This window comes from Perca flavescens, chromosome 22 (assembly GCF_004354835.1).
Source record: "Perca flavescens isolate YP-PL-M2 chromosome 22, PFLA_1.0, whole genome shotgun sequence".
In the NCBI taxonomy this organism is placed as follows: Eukaryota; Metazoa; Chordata; class Actinopteri; order Perciformes; family Percidae; genus Perca; species Perca flavescens.
In genome coordinates this window covers 8,177,591-8,193,592 of record NC_041352.1, presented here as the reverse complement: position 1 = coordinate 8,193,592, position 16,002 = coordinate 8,177,591, and the positions used below count along the sequence as shown (strand labels likewise).

Here is a 16,002-nt window from a genome sequence, read left to right as displayed (position 1 = left end):
AGCTGATGATGAGGTCTAAACAAATGCAACAGCTCATATACACTCTGACCCGGCTAGCTACAGTTTAATTGACAGTATTCATATTGAATAATGGCAGCTGGGAAGATTTTTGTGGTCTGGGGAGCCTGCTATGTGGCGTTGGCCTAAATGTTGGAATCTGGCCCAAAATCCTTGTAATGCCTTTAAGCCTTGTCCGTCTTTCTGTACTTTCAATGTCCAACAAATGTCAACAAAGTACAACAAAACAGGAGTATGTGTGTAGTTCTTGGGTGTGTACTTGCTGCCAAAAGGGTCTATGAAGCACAAAAAGTAGATTGTGATGTGGCCGATAGAGTCTCATATTCTGTTAGGTGATGGTCTTGTTTACAACAACTCTGCTACTGAGTCAAATGCTTGGCTGCGCTACAGCTCTGTGTCTGTCCCTCTGCTTGATTTCACTCACCACTGAGCCTGACTTAATGTCCCACCCACAACACTATCTGACCATCTTTTACGGTGTATTATGTTGAAACTTTCTAATTTATTAAATGATTGCTTAAAGCATCTAATCAAAGTTTTGTGTTGGACATTCCAAAATCTTAAATTTAAAATAAAAAATAATAAAATTTTCACTAAATATGCATATCGGTTCCAGATTTTGGTTATCGGTTTTATTAACTATTAAAAATCGATATCGGCCTTGAAGAACCAGTATCGCCAGACATTAACCAGATCCCTACATCTCTGTACTACATTAAAAGAGCCCCTGGCAGAAGAACAGACGAGGTGCTGTACCTTCTGCTGGGCCTCCTCCTCCAGCCTGCGCCTCTTCTCCAGCTGTTTGGCCGCCGCTGCTGCTCCTCCTCCTCCTCCTCCTCCTCCTCCCCCCATCTGCTCCTCCTCCAGGCGGCTGGTGGACACCTTGGCCTTCTCATACTCTTCCTGCCGCTGGGCCAGCAGCAGCCGAGCCTTCCTCAGAGCACTGTCTGCCTCGTTCTGGAGACACACACACACAAAGTTTATACGCAGACAAACAAACACAACACTATGCATACAGCACATACAGTATTTTTCCTTTGTCTCTCTTCCACTGGATCTGTGCACTTAAATGAAATCCAATACTAGTCCAACAATGCTAACCAAAGCTAACACACTGTATATAAAAAAATATGGCTTTTAAGTTTATATTCGCTTTTAGGTTAATAGTAATCTGTAATATTTACTTAACATACATTTCAATAATGCAATAGAGATCAATGTAATTTATACAGTATTACATACACAATTAATGTTCAATGATTGTTCTATTTGTATTGTAATGAGTGTGGGAGCTTAACTAGTAGTACTTAACATTAATACAAATTACATTTGAAATACCAATTCATTAACCAAGTTTAATTAGCTTAGTTAATTATGCTTATTGTGTCATTAAGTGGAATAGAACGATGGCCCTGACTACATGACAGAACAAAGCATTTGTCTGCATGCATATATTAGGCTTAGGCATTTCAAGAGCATCTTTGGACCGAGGTCAGTGAAACATCTTTAGATTCTGTGTGCATTGGTGTGTGGCCCTCTACAGAATGCAGCCTTTATGGCAATCGACTCACCATTTTCTTTTGCTCTCTCTGCCACTGCTCCTTGACCTCTTTTCGTAGTTTGTCCAGCTCATTCTTTCTGGCCAGAAGAGGCTGAAAATAAAACACATAACCCCCCCACACACACAGTCTGTAAGCCCTCTTGTTTCCATTATTCAACCAAAGTCCCGGTTCAGAAATGCATCGTTTGCTCTGTACCTGTATGAATTTGTTGCTTTGGAGTACTGCTGCAGTGTGAAGTACCAGCTGGCTGTATTCAATGTCATTTTTGAAAGCAGTCATGTAGATTTCACGGAAAGGCATGAATTCCTTTAATGAGAAGGAGAAAGTCTTAATGTCGACCCCTAACAGCTAAAATGCAGCACCAAAAAGTGTAATGTCAGTGCAAGTCCGCTGCAACATCAACTCACCTGTTGACTTGAAAGCGTCTTGGCAGATTCAGCCATTTTGGCGTAACTCTTTGCACACTCAACATCTGCAAATAGACCAAACTTTAAGTTTTGTTGAATTCACACACACACACACACACACACACACACACACACACACACACACACACACACACACACACACACACACACACACACACACACACACACACACACACACACACACACACACACACACACACACACACACACACACACACACACACACACACTTTTATTTTGTATCAACTGTTGGATCTTCCTTAAAAACAACACTAACCTAAAATCAGCTAAAGCATTTTCTGATTAAATCACACAATGTCCTCGAGTCATGAGACAAATCTATACAATTAATCAGCAAATAAAGCATTAACTAAAGTAGATGTGTTAGACAAACAGCATATATGCATTTGCCTGATAACAATGTACTGTACAGCTTGACTGAGTGCTTTGTGCCACTGTGTTGACAGGCAAAGGGACTAAGGGTTAGACTGAAACCATTCATTAACCAGAGTCCAAACAAAAGATCTCACACTGCACACTCAACCTTGAGCCTGGATAAGACTTCATTGTTTTAAGTCTAGCTCTGGTGCAAAATTTGTCAGGAAATTGGCTCCTAATTAATCCCCACATTTGTGGATCTAGTTAAAATGCCGTGCTTCGACATCATGTCTCACTACAGCACGGACTAAATTAATACATTTTCAGCCACCTGTTGCTGCCAGGAGCTACGCTGACAACCAACTGAACCAAAAAAAATGCTGAGAAGTAATCCTATTTGAACAAAGTTTTTAAAAATCGCAAACTATAAATTATAGTCATAGTCATTAAATACGGAAAATATAAAATGTTAGATTAATCTCAAAGTGGGTGTTCAATTAGATAAAAAAAAAAAAGTGAATGTAAACTAAACTGCGAGTAAAAACCTTTTTGTCTTATTTTCAAACTCCAATTTCACTTGTTGGATGTTTGAGCTTCACTGTGCAGAATGACGTGTGTTCAGTTGAACTTTTTAGTGGACGAAAACAAAAAGCAGAGTATTTTTATATGTCTGAAAACATATCTGGAGGGGATCGTTAAAAAAAAAAAAAAAAAATAGTCACAATGAGAAGGGCAATGTTTAAGCTGTTGCGGTTTTTTTTTTAAGACCACAATTGTGCATGACCTATACATGAAAACATCTCAAAGATTCCCTGACATGATTACCCATATAAAAGTATGTAACGAAGTACCTTAAGTTAACCCTTGTGTTGACTTCGGGTCACATTGACCCGTTTTCAATTTTTGTTTTATATCAGAAAATATGGGACGTAGAAATAAGCGCTGAAAATGTGTAGAAGAAAAACTAGCAATTTAAAACGTTGGAAAAAGCAAAAACAAACAAAAACAAGGCATCAAAAACATTAAAAAAAAAGTGTTTTTTTCAAGATTGACGGGAAGACAACACAAGGATTAAGTACATGGTCCATGACACGAAAACATGACCAATGACTTTTGTACGTCAGTGTGATAGGTGCCACTTAGCTGCTGCCTTCCTACAGGTCTGAAATACTACATGTATTTATCCCCCCACCTGTGCCCTAACTCACCCACACTGAGACGCTTCTCCACCCACGCCAGCAGTTCTTTGGTGTACTTGGACCAGGCCTTGGCGTAGAGCAGCGCTGACTCCACCCCGCTGTCCTGCCGCTGCAGTGTCCGGTCCACTTCTTCTGCCCGAACCGGCGGAGACGGCCCTGTGAAAAACACCACGATCCCACGAGGGATGTTATAAAATCTGGGTTTACTGTAAACATGACCAACCCGCATGCCACACCCCTATCACCCCCTCTGGACATACTAAATATGAGTTCAGCTGGCAACATCTGTGACTGTGAGTCAGCGAGAAAAGCCCACATTGACCTTGGGTGAGCGAGATATGAACTAATACCATTTGAGGATAAGTAATGCTGACAGGAAACTAACTCCTGGATATATAAATAAGCCCAGATAACCCTACAACACGCCAATGGCAGTGAGAATAGCCCAGCTTAAGACGGATTTATTTATATACATTTTATTTAATTTTTTTCAACAAATTTTCCATGGTTACATTCCCACCACACACTTTTGCAGAGCAGCACCAGAGCACAGTAGCTGTGTGTTATAGAGATCTGTCGTACCTGGTGGATCATCTTTCTCTGGACCGGAGCCTCCAGATTCCAGGGAGAGGTTCTCAAAAGACTGAAAGAGAAAAAATAAAAAGTAAAAATCTACAATGGGACGGGGGAATTTCCTTTTCAAAGCACAGTATGCTCTTCTAAAATACTTAAAACAAGGCTTATCAGAACCTTGACTTTCTCCTTAGAGCGGTTATGAAATCTACAGCAGGAAAACAACAACACACAGTGTCAATTCATCATTTTCAGAGACCATTTCGGAAACATGCGTCAACCAACGAGAACTCCCTTAACCCCTGAACTCTGCTGGGTAATATTTCATATCTTTTGCTTGACATTTCAGGGGCAGTAGGCCACATCCTGGTGTTCACTGGACAGTGAATGAAGTAAGAATAAATGTAGGTTTAAAAGAGGTTTAAGAGTGGGGGCAATATGAATACACTAATCTTAGCCTGTAATTTGTTATGCCAAGTAGAGTTCTGGAAGGTGGCTAGTGTCAATTGGACACCTCACATGTGCTGAATTAACATAGATAAGCATAGATATTGTACTTTTCTTACCCTGCTTCTCTTAGTTAGGGGGAGCCCCAACACTGATCCATTCTCTACATCTCCCATAAGGAAGTCAGACACTCTGAAGGAAAACGGAAATAAAAATTACAAATTACAATACAAATGAAGACATAGGCTTAAATTGATCAGAGAAAACATATCCAGGAATTTGTTCGTGTTTGTTTTAATAAATTTCAAGAGGTACTCGTAAGATTAAAAAAATGAATGGTCTAGATGCAGCAGAGACCGAGATGTCCTGACTCTTAGTCTCTAGCATGGCTCCAAAACCATTGGATCTTACAGTTCCCTAATGCAACTCCATAGTGTCTTTCATTAAACCTTCCATGCATCCTAAATGCCCTTATTTTTCAAACTCCTTTTGTGTAAAATCAGCGAAGCACCCCCTTTTTTTTGTTATTATTTTTGGGGTTTTCCACCTTTATTCGACAGGACAGCTGAGTGAGAAAGGGGAGGGGGGGGAAATCATCACAGGTCGGATTCGAACCCTGGACCACTGAGTCGAGGCATAAACCTCCAATTATATGTGCGCCTGCTCTACCCACCGAGCCAACCCGGCCACGTGAAGCGCCCCCTTAATGTCAAAAACTATAGGATATTTGTTAGCCTGGTTTTATATATTTCTAGTGCTTCATTTATTACCTAGTTGTGAATCTATTCTCTTTTTTGTGTTAACTATTTTTAGTTCTCTCTCTTTCCATATTTTCTCTATTGTTTTTCTGTGACCATTGTTTCTTCATTTATCCGTTTTTATGTTAACCATTTCTCTGGCTTGCGCTGGCTTGTTTAAAATGTGCTATATGAATACTAACCGACCTACATTAATTAGGCAATCTGGGAATTACTAGAATTGTTGGGTCTTTGTAAATTATAGAGTGTGGTCTAGACCTACTCTATCTGTAAAGTGTCTTGAGATAACTCTTGTTATGAATTGATACTATAAATAAAATTGAATTGAATCCCAGAATTGACAGGAAACAAATACAGTTAAAAAATGGCTCTTTATTAAGTAGAACAACCACTCTACAGTGTGATGGAGTACAAAAGCCCACAGAAGTGAAATGAGCCATGGGAATTGCAATCATGGTTACGACATTATACTTACACATTGCCAAAGGTGAACGCCAATGTGTCAATAGCAGTGTAGATCTCTCCAAAAAGCTGATGTTTGTTCTCTTCGTTCACCTCCTTAAAGTTCACTCCTGTCAAATTGTGAATAAATAGGATTGAGTAGGATGCAAACCTAAATCCTGCATTCTGAAGACATCCTGCACTGGCACCACTGATAGAGCTGTGTTAATAAAGGTATGAATCTCATGGTATGATTCATCATCCCAAGGAAAATCTCTGAGTCATGCTGTACTCTTCAAATCACACTAAGACCTAAGGAAATTTCTATCTCCAATGTGCAGGCATTTCAGAATTGAAAAGTCACTCATGGAAAACAACTTTGTACCTTAAATCAGAAAAGATAAGCAAAGACTGCAAGTGTATATATTTGGCTGTAATCTGGAAAAGGCAGTAGTTTCCTGCTGAAAGTCTAAACCCAGTGATGACTGAGGACAGAATGGGGGAAAAACACCAGTGTAAATACGGCTGTAATCAGTCTTCACAATAAACTTCCTGTCCTTACTGAGCAGAGAGAAAATAAACCAGGAGAGAGATGCTCAGAAAATGAGCCCAAACACCAAACAATAAATCAGTGATGTCACGGACCACTCCGCTGCCTCCATGATTTCCTCAGTCTTTCCTTTCCATAAGAACAATGGGGATTTCTACAGTTCAAAGACTCCGAGAAGACATTTTAAATAGAAAACATGCTGTCTTTAGTTATCTCTTTTAGATTAGCTTAGACTTGTTTCGGTTGGGAATCTTCTCTGTGTAACAGAAGAGGAAAAAAGAAATTCATGGAGAAACCCCAAGCTGTAGAAAAGTCCACCTCCAACTTATCTTGAGTAGTTTCTTTAACCTTTAAGGAAGAATGCTTCAAACAGTACAGGTCCACACTTACAATCCTAACCCTTTGGCCAGGTCCTTGAAAGTTGAATAGCACCCTCCTACCAATGCTTACCAAATGCTAAGATGCTTCCTCAGTAGCTTTTACAAATTGCAGGTTTTTTGGAAAGAGTTGTCAGAGAAGTATACTGAGCTACGAAACTACCAATTACCTACCTCAAAACATTCTTCAGCATTTCTCCTGTTTAACAGCAATACGTTGTCTTGATCATAACAGTAACCACTAGGCTACTTTGAGCGGATTTTCTGCCCAAACACCTTAAAAGATGCCACCCAACAAGTTACTTTTCATTCCGATAGTATGTTCCTCTATCCAGCCAAAAGGAGTACTTGTCAGAAATAAATCCAATGTAAAAAATCTTCTCTCAGACTCAGGCACAGGAAGTGTTAAGATTCTGTCGGAAGGCTGCAAAAAGGATCCCAAAAGGGGTGAAATGTCCTCGGGGCCCTGGGAGCCTCTTCCAACCCCAGGCCAGCTACTGCAGCCACCACCATTCAAATCACACGACTCTCTTGCACTGTTACATCTCCTCCTCTTCTCTCCAACCCCTGCCCCCAACAGGACATCCTGAGGCTTGCTGGAATACAATGCCAGTACTCGCTCAGGCCCAAACCAGCGGTCTAAACGTGGAAGTTACATCATTGGGGAAAAATGGTATTGTTTCAGTGGAAAAGCACAACACTCTCGAAACACTCGTCAGCTGCGCAGTCCTACGCAGAAACCAGGTTTAGGGGGAACTCGTCCTCCAACAGAGAATAATGCGAAGGTGTAGCAACCTGGCATGTGACTGGATATGTCCCAGGATGGAGGAAGTGACAAAACTCTGAACAACAGTTTGATCTTGCGTTTAAATGCAATACAAACAAACAATATTTTTTACAGGATTCTCAGTACACTTTTAATCTAACATACACGTTTTCTAACATTAAAATCACATCAGAACAAAAATAAACAGTAGCACAACATTTTACAAAATGTTGTGTAACATAAGAAGCTTTCAGATTTGGTAGTGAAAAATATTGGTGTGCACCGTGCACAGCTGATATCACATTGTCACTGTGTGAGGGTCAAGGACTGAGCAATGCTGGCCACCTAGTGGCTGAAAAGACATTATGGCATGCTTCACTGCACCAGATAAGACCAGATAATTAAAGCTACTGTAAATTAATAAACATTATTTGCTTTTTATCATAGGCACTTGTTCAGATATAGCACTCCCACTGGTTTCCTTAAGGCACTTGCTATTAATAAGACAGGTTTGAGCTGAACATTTGAATCTATATTCTTAAGAATCCTTCTACCCATTAATGCAACATCATTAAGAGCCTAAATCAAACACCTCTATAAAACAACTATTAAGCTTTCAAATCCAAGTCTCCCTTATTGAAAAGGTCGGACTCTGTGTGTCTCTATTGTGCATTAACATGTTTGAATGCCACACAAATAGTCAAGTTACTGCATGAAAGAGGAGACTTGCATGCAGGTAATAAGTGTTTACGGCCCACATGCCTGCACACACCTATGTGTGTATGGTCCTATTCCAAATATTTCAGTGAAGGTAAGCTACATTCATACACAGAGAATCTTCAGGCTTTGCTCACTTCTACAGGTCACCATTCCTTATAAAGTGAAAGCATTTCAAAGCTATGCAGCCCCTCTAGGTCCCTCTTTGCGATGCAAATTGAGACAAGGTATACTCAGGGGATTCTTGTGTGGTTGCCAAGTTAAGAATTGACCTGCATGCCAGATCATAATCTCAGAGAATGAGAGATTGAAAAGGATTCCTCAGTGTAGTTCCCTCTGGACTGGCAGACAAAGCACAAAGGACACCCGCTTCTCCCTGCCTCTTGAATCAGGTATCGGACTTCCAAATATTATTTTCTTGCTCTCTGTATGGGGTTTGCAAACACATGCTGCTGCATTCTAAGCACTTGAGTGACTTTTGAAGGGCTGCATTGCTTTGAAGCTAGAAGAAAACTATTCAGAAACATTCTCTGGGAGGTTCTTTTTAAGACTTTGGGAAGACAGTGTGAGAGCGAGAGAAAATAGAGAAAACTGTCAAGGGAGAAGGGGGGGGGGATTAGATAAGCAGAGACAGAAAACAGACCAAAGGAAGAGTGGAGGAGTAGCTGGTACGTTTCACAGGAAAGCTGTGAGTTATGTGTGTACGTGTGTGTGTTTTGAAGGGAGATCTGGTCATCATAGCTCACCTTTGACCGTGGCGATGACGGTTCCAGCTGTACGGAGGATGTCCACCGAGTTGAGGCTCTGGTGTTTGTTGATGATGGCCTTCAGGACTCGCAGCAGCTCCCCGAGACGCTCGTGTACCACCTGATGGAGGCAGTCCTGGTGCTCTGGAAAGTTACAAAGACACGTTTACTGTAACGGTTAATGGATATGTTGCATTCAATATATCTTGTAACAAGCACTGTGTGGCTCTGATGTAGCTAAAGTCACAATGTAATAATTGATAGTTTTAGTAAAACCTCATGGATTGGACTTAGAATATTATTATTTACTACTTAGGCCAAGCCCTTGATGGATGTGGATTATAGAATACACTTTTACCTTAGCTTCCTGCACAAAAACACATGACTGTGTTTTGCCACGTCAATGTATAGAAGTGAAAGTGCAAGAGCAATACATATATGGAAAAAAAATTAGATATCACGATATTTTTGTCCAAACACATCAACATCAAACTAATTACCACAAGGTTGGCGGTTCAAACCCAGGCTCCTCCGGCCACATGTCAAAGCGTCCCTGAGCAAGACACTGAACCCTAAGTTGCTCCCCTTGATGCCATTAGCTGTCCACTGCTCCCAATTTCCCCAACTTTGTACTGTGTTAACGTGACAAGTAAGAATTAAGTTAAATAATCTTTAAAAAAAAAAAAAAGAATTAAGTTTGTGTTTGTTTTAATTGCAGGGTTGACTATTGGTGCTTTCACAAAATATTAACACAAGGAGAGTTTTGATAATGACTAAGTGGGTAAAGGCAAAATCGTAGTAAATCACTTTACTGTAATGCAGCTTTTAAAACCAGGAAGAGATGTCACATCACAATATTCAAAATGTAAGACGATATCTAGCCTCATATATTGACGTTGATATTATAATCGACATATTAGCCCAGCCCTATTAACAACTTCTAGAAAGCAAGCATTTTACAAAACTTGTAAAACTCAGAATGCCCCCCCATTAACCCTCAATTAACCATTTAATATGATGGCATTGGTAAAGACATTGTCAGGCAGCGTAGTGCATATCGAGCACTGAAATCTCATTAACAGCTCCGACACCATCCATAGGCCTGGTTAACGGTAGACCAATAAGATAAGAGATTATTGTGGTTCAGTGTTCCTCGGTTACAAGTCATTGTGAAATGAATTTGGTGTGCTATAGAACATAGGCTTTTCAAGACGCTATTTCATGCTAGGAATTGCGTCTTCAGTCTGAAAAATGCTTTCATTATGGGACTTGTACGGTGTTTCAACACTGAGGCTTAACATTGTATCGTGTGCTATAAACCCTGAGCAGACTGGACCTAGAACCCAGCTATTTAGAAATCTCCCTGTTTTAAATGAATGGTGCAACCTCACTGAAAAAAGGATTACTACATAACATTCCAGCTTTGTAGGTTGAAAGAGTGTCCATGGCAGCCATGTCAGACTACTGTCTGTCTAGGCAACTACACCATAAAGCAGAGATGGCAGAGGGATTGCACACAACTCAGCAAACCTACACATAGAACTAAAAAGGCTGCTAACCTGACAGTCAAGTGCACTTAACATGACCTATTGGGCTCTTTTTGGAATTCACAGTTAGTCAGTTAACCAAAGAAAACATGGCATCTCAGGTATGTAGTTTGTGTACTAGATGTGACTTTGCCAACAGTTAGTCACCACCGCAACCTTGGTAATGTGCTCTTGACATTGTTGAGAAATTGTAAGAAAATGTAAACACAGTTCAGCACATGCACTACGGTTAAGGTGTTTTTTTCCCTACTTATTGGTAACGTACCGACACACACACACAAACATTATTGTCATTTTGACTTGAATATGATCCATTCCGAAGCTGTAATCACACTAAATATATAGTTGACAGGTTGTTTTCATGTCATACTTTAAATGGCATTATAATAGTCATGTGTATAAATGATCTCCTTGCAACTTCCTAGTAAATAACACACACACACACACACACACACACACACACACACACACACACACACACACACACACACACACGCACGCGCACACGCACGCCTGTCAAAGCCACATTTTGTGCTGACGATCACCCCTGGATTACCCCTTCATGGAAGCAGGGATCAGAAAGACTTTAGCTGTCTCCCATTTTCTCTTTTATTCATTAGCCCTCTTTTTTGGAGTGGGACAAATAGTGCCGCCAGTGGGGCTAATAATGCTGGGTCTGTGTGGCTGCCATGACAATGCTAGCCGAGTCCACTCCTGACCCGGATATCCAGCCAACTGACCAGCAGGTGACAAGTTCACATTGACCAACAGGTCACAACATCACAACAATAATCAAATCAATATGCGATCCAAAATTCCCCCACTAACTATCAACAAAAAGCTATAGAGGACCAGACTTTTGTGTTTTCTGTATGTTGTATAAAGCGTTCTTATAGGACTCTGGCAGCCTGTTTTTTGTCTCCATGAATGAGACACGGCAGTCATAACCCACGTGCCAAATGGCTATACTTGCTGCTGCTTTATTGACAACTTCAACGCAGCCAATCAGCACACTCTGCAAATCAACAACGGGGCACTTAACATGAACCCAAAGAGCTGGAGTAATTGGATAAGGTGCAATAACTCCGGGAAACAACGCTGCAAGTAGTTCACGAAGCAATTCCAGGTGAACATTAAGCACTTCCAAAAAACATCCACACACAAACAAATCAACTCTGCTGCTTAAAAACCCTGGACACACCAAAATGATGACATAAGACAGCACAAATCCCAGACTGTTCCACTTCCACATGAACTACTCCACGCCAACATTCCCTGTTGCTTCTAGCTTGCCAAATGCTTCAGGACGTGGAGAGTCCCATCTTTCACCACAGCAACCATCTTCATCCATCTTCATCAGATGCCATGCACAGCTCCTTCTAGTGCCAAGGACCTAGTGGTTCTTGATGATGAAAGCCTCTTGCCCTTTTGTTTCAGCTGCCCAACTCCTCACGAGGCAGGAAAAGGGCCAGTGGTTTGGTTCTGGCACAACCACCCATCAAACGGAGACTCAATACTTCTATACAATCGATGCACATGAAGGTACAGAGAAGGTCATCCTGTTTGTTGGTCGCCTGGATTACTATGGATTTATAAAATAAAATAAAAAAATGGACCGTACAATCCAGAGTAAAAGGAGAAAGACTGTGCCAAGTGGTTTTGTAGTGGTAGGACATGTATAATTGTATTCATTTCCATTACAAATCTTGTGAATGGTGCTTTCCCATTTACACTGGGTCAAAAAAAAAATATATATATATATATATATATATATATATATATATATATATATATATATATATATATATATATATATATATATATATATATATATATATATATATAAAATCTTTAAGTGAAAAACTTGACAGTAAGTCTGCATTGAAAGAAAGCACACAACTACATTCTTTTCAGAGAAACAACAAAAACAGAACAATTCACCAGTATTTTAGTAAAAGGTTTAAAAAAAATATATATATACACACAATATATAATTTTACTTTAAATGTATTTTGCTGTTGACAGAACCATGTCTTTTCAAAGTCCTTATCTGTTACAGCCTTATACAGAGACCCCGACCCACAATAATTTGATAAGGGTCAAAGTTTACAATGAGCCGCTTCAACCCTTAAGCCCTTAATTGGTCCCGGTCAGTTTAGATCCCATTTATGGACATTATCCTTTCAATGAAAAAACACACACAATAGCCTAAATCTTCCCTACACAGGCTATACACCCCATTCATCGACCGAGTAACTGAATCCTGAGTCCTGGAGGCATCAAGCCTGGGCAAGCAAGAAGTTTATTAAGGACAAGCCTAAACCATGAATGCCCATGAGACAGAGGGTCTTCCTTTGCAAAACTCCATGGGCTTCAATCTTCAATGGCGGTTGTGTGGCCTATTGGACCATCCTAAATGGTGGCTAATTAGCAAGACATTATGGTTGCGTCCACCAGCACAGCAGGACACAGGATAATGTACAGAGACTGATTATTTAACCCCTCAACTGCCATTCTGCATGAGACACAAAGAGAAGAAGACTCGTTCCCACCAAGGAGGGCCGGTTAAAGGAACATCTGACTAGTGCATTTGTGTTACGGTCATGTTTATGACGGGAAAAATAAAGTTTGGAAAGGAAAATGTGGTGGAAAAAGTCGCAATGACATAAGTATATTAAAAAAAAATATTAGCCATGTGAAAACTGAAAAACAAACTGCTGCTGCTGCTTTTAGCCAAATCTTAATTTTTTTCCCCAGGGAAGACCACTGAGTTTTGCATGAGGACTTGTTGGAGTACCGAAAACTCACCATTGTCCCTGGGGCCACTAGCCCCATGGACAACCAGTGGGTTGGTCGCCTTATGGGTCTGTCACATGAAGCATTTATGGAACAATAAATCACAACGGCAGCTTTTCACGGGAAAGAGGGATTGGAGTGTGTGTGTGTGTGTGTGTGTGTGTGTGTGTGTGTGTGTGTGTGTGTGTGTGTGTGTCTTTGTCCGTGTGTGATGGTTAGCAGTGGGAGGATTGTTAGGAGTGATAGCGGAGAAGTTTTGGTGGGTATGGGGGGGGCGGTTAGTACTCTCCCTTGGGATTTGTCCCAAATTTACCCCTGCACCCCACATCCCTGCTTCAGTGGGGGTTATGAGAGAAGGAGTGAGTGAGAGACATTCCTGGGCATAATAAGCCCTGGTGAATGAAGGCTACAGGGGGATCAGGCTCTGATCCTGATGAGGAGGCCGCAGATCAGGAGCTGCTCTGAGGCTGCCAGTAACACATTGCCAGGTTTTTACTTCATTAGCGTCATGGAAACCCTACATTCCAGGCTCTTGTAAGGGAGCAGGGACGGGAGTTGCTGGAGTGAGGGGTGGAGGGGGATCCATAATGAAAACATTGTCGGATCATTCACCATCGAGATGACACCTCAATACCAAAACATTCTGATGCTCTACTATACAGGTCCAATGTTAACCCGCAAGGTTGATGCAATGGCCCAGTTTTAGCACAACAGAGTTTGATTTACTGGTATCACACAACATATGTTGTAACAGACTGTAACAGTCAGCACTCGGACTTATAATACACAAGTCACTGTTAGTTTAATAGATGTGTCAGTTTGGTTGCACCCAAAGAAAAGACGGAGAGAGACCGAAGGATATTGGGGCAAGAACAAAAACGGTGATTTGTAGAAACTCAATTATTGTTGTGACTCAATCATTCAATGTAAAAAAGTGTGTAATAGTTAAAATTGTCCCACAATGTATAGACTACCATATAAGAAATAGAATGTTTTTGTCACTCAAGGCTATTAATGCTAAATAAATAAAAAAAAGATGCTGATGCTTTTTCTTGATGTGTACTATAAAGAACCTCTTTCAGTTTGGGGAATAAGCATCAATGGCTTGACTCTTTGAAGAACAAAACTTCCACTAGGGCCTGACACAATATGACATGGCAACATTCCTTTCGCTCTGGCCCTAGCTATGCTCAGTCATGCATTGCAAATTATGGGAGCGATGTATTATCTATGCTTCAAAACATTTGAGGGAACGGAGGGGTGCTTATTGCCACAAAGCAAGTGTGAAATCACTAAACATGTCACAACTGGGTCTGCAGAGGTCCGATCAAATGGAAGCAGCTCATGGCAGAGGGGGCTAAATAGGATGTTGAACAGGCTAGTCATGACCAATGTCAATCAAAACCTCTCAATGTGTCCTATTGAGTCAGACCACAGCTGGACATTCCAGCTACTCGCCCCTAAATAACCAACTAGGACTCTGTAGTGGCAGTTGTTTCAAAGAAATTGTGCATTCATCAAAAGCGAGGGTAAGGCTAGGTTTCAAGGGGCTCCTTTGAGACTTGCCCCCTTCTTCAAAAGACAAGCATCCGAATGTTGGTTAAATAATCAATCACTGTGTGACTCAATAATCTTTGTTTTGTTCAAATAGATTCTTCTTTAATTGGCTAGGGTGAAATGCCACATTCTTTCACATTACCCCCTCACCATAACAGCATCTTACAGGGAATGTACGCAGGATGCTAAAAATGACCTTATCGTTTCAATCTAAATTTAAACTATTTGCCCAACAGTGAGGGGGTCTTGCAAAATGGGTCCACTTAACCTTTAACACTTGGGCAGGGTCACTGCAATGGGTGGCCCATACATCTCTTGATATCCCCTCCCCTCCATACTTCCTGTGGTCAGTGGCCCTGGTCCACCTCTGTCGACAGACCACCGGCGGTCCACTCTACGGATTAGCAGATTACATGCAGCTGGTAAAAGGCAGGGTGACTTTGCCTTCCCAGACTTCTATGCTCATACCGAGGCATTCCCTGTTGCTTTACCTTTGAAGCACTTTTTCCCATGACTGCGTGCACAAAGAGCTGGCGTTTAAAAAAGAGCTTGAGGCTAGACACACAGCACCTTCCACCTAGGTGGGGGGCTTTTATGTTCCCACTCTGCAGGCTACTGCTTTTGTAAGGCTCGTTAGCTGTTAGCTCAGGAAACCAAAAGTGAATGGAAAATTATGCTCAACAAAAGGCTGAAGATAGATAACGCTTATGTTTGACTACTAGAGAGGAACACAAGATATAACAGATTGCAACCTCCAGTAATAAAGATCTGAATTGACGATTAGGCGATCCAAATTTCCAAGGGTGGCCTTGTAAAAAGTTCCAAGATATCTTTCTAGTCAACAGCCACATTTACCCTTGGATATTTCTCTCTTTAGTCGTTCGCATATAAATGAGATACCCAGTGCGAAGTGAAGAATTTGTTTTACCCCCTCTTTCATTTCTCTTTGGAGCTGTCTGTCACAGTGAGGAAAGACAGGCAACCTTTCTCTCTGGATATCCCCCCACATCTCCACCACCGCCTACTGTTGATGCAAAGCTCTGAAGGTTGGCATTCCAACTATGCTTTCTTGAAGAGAAACTGTGAATCCCCCCACCGTCGAACCTCGAGCTGGCAGCCAAACTAGTCAGGCATTGGGCTGA

General features: G+C 41.1%; 1 protein-coding gene across 3 annotated transcripts in view; it reads right to left on the bottom strand.

The window, feature by feature from the left end:
- arhgap29a (Rho GTPase activating protein 29a) overlaps positions 1 to 16,002 on the bottom strand; it is a 39,253-nt gene that overhangs the window by 12,386 nt on the left and 10,865 nt on the right. For 2 of the 3 annotated variants that reach the window (XM_028569650.1, XM_028569648.1), the window contains exons 3-11: positions 8,961 to 9,104; positions 5,839 to 5,935; positions 4,725 to 4,797; positions 4,168 to 4,228; positions 3,595 to 3,741; positions 1,988 to 2,052; positions 1,776 to 1,886; positions 1,590 to 1,670; positions 775 to 975 (exon numbers count right to left, since the gene is read on the bottom strand). In XM_028569650.1, the coding sequence (XP_028425451.1) occupies positions 775 to 975; positions 1,590 to 1,670; positions 1,776 to 1,886; positions 1,988 to 2,052; positions 3,595 to 3,741; positions 4,168 to 4,228; positions 4,725 to 4,797; positions 5,839 to 5,935; positions 8,961 to 9,104 (980 nt within the window). Of the gene's footprint in view, positions 1 to 774; positions 976 to 1,589; positions 1,671 to 1,775; positions 1,887 to 1,987; positions 2,053 to 3,594; positions 3,742 to 4,167; positions 4,229 to 4,724; positions 4,798 to 5,838; positions 5,936 to 6,905; positions 7,265 to 8,960; positions 9,105 to 16,002 lie in introns of those variants that run through there. The other variant, XM_028569651.1, reaches the window with a different exon arrangement.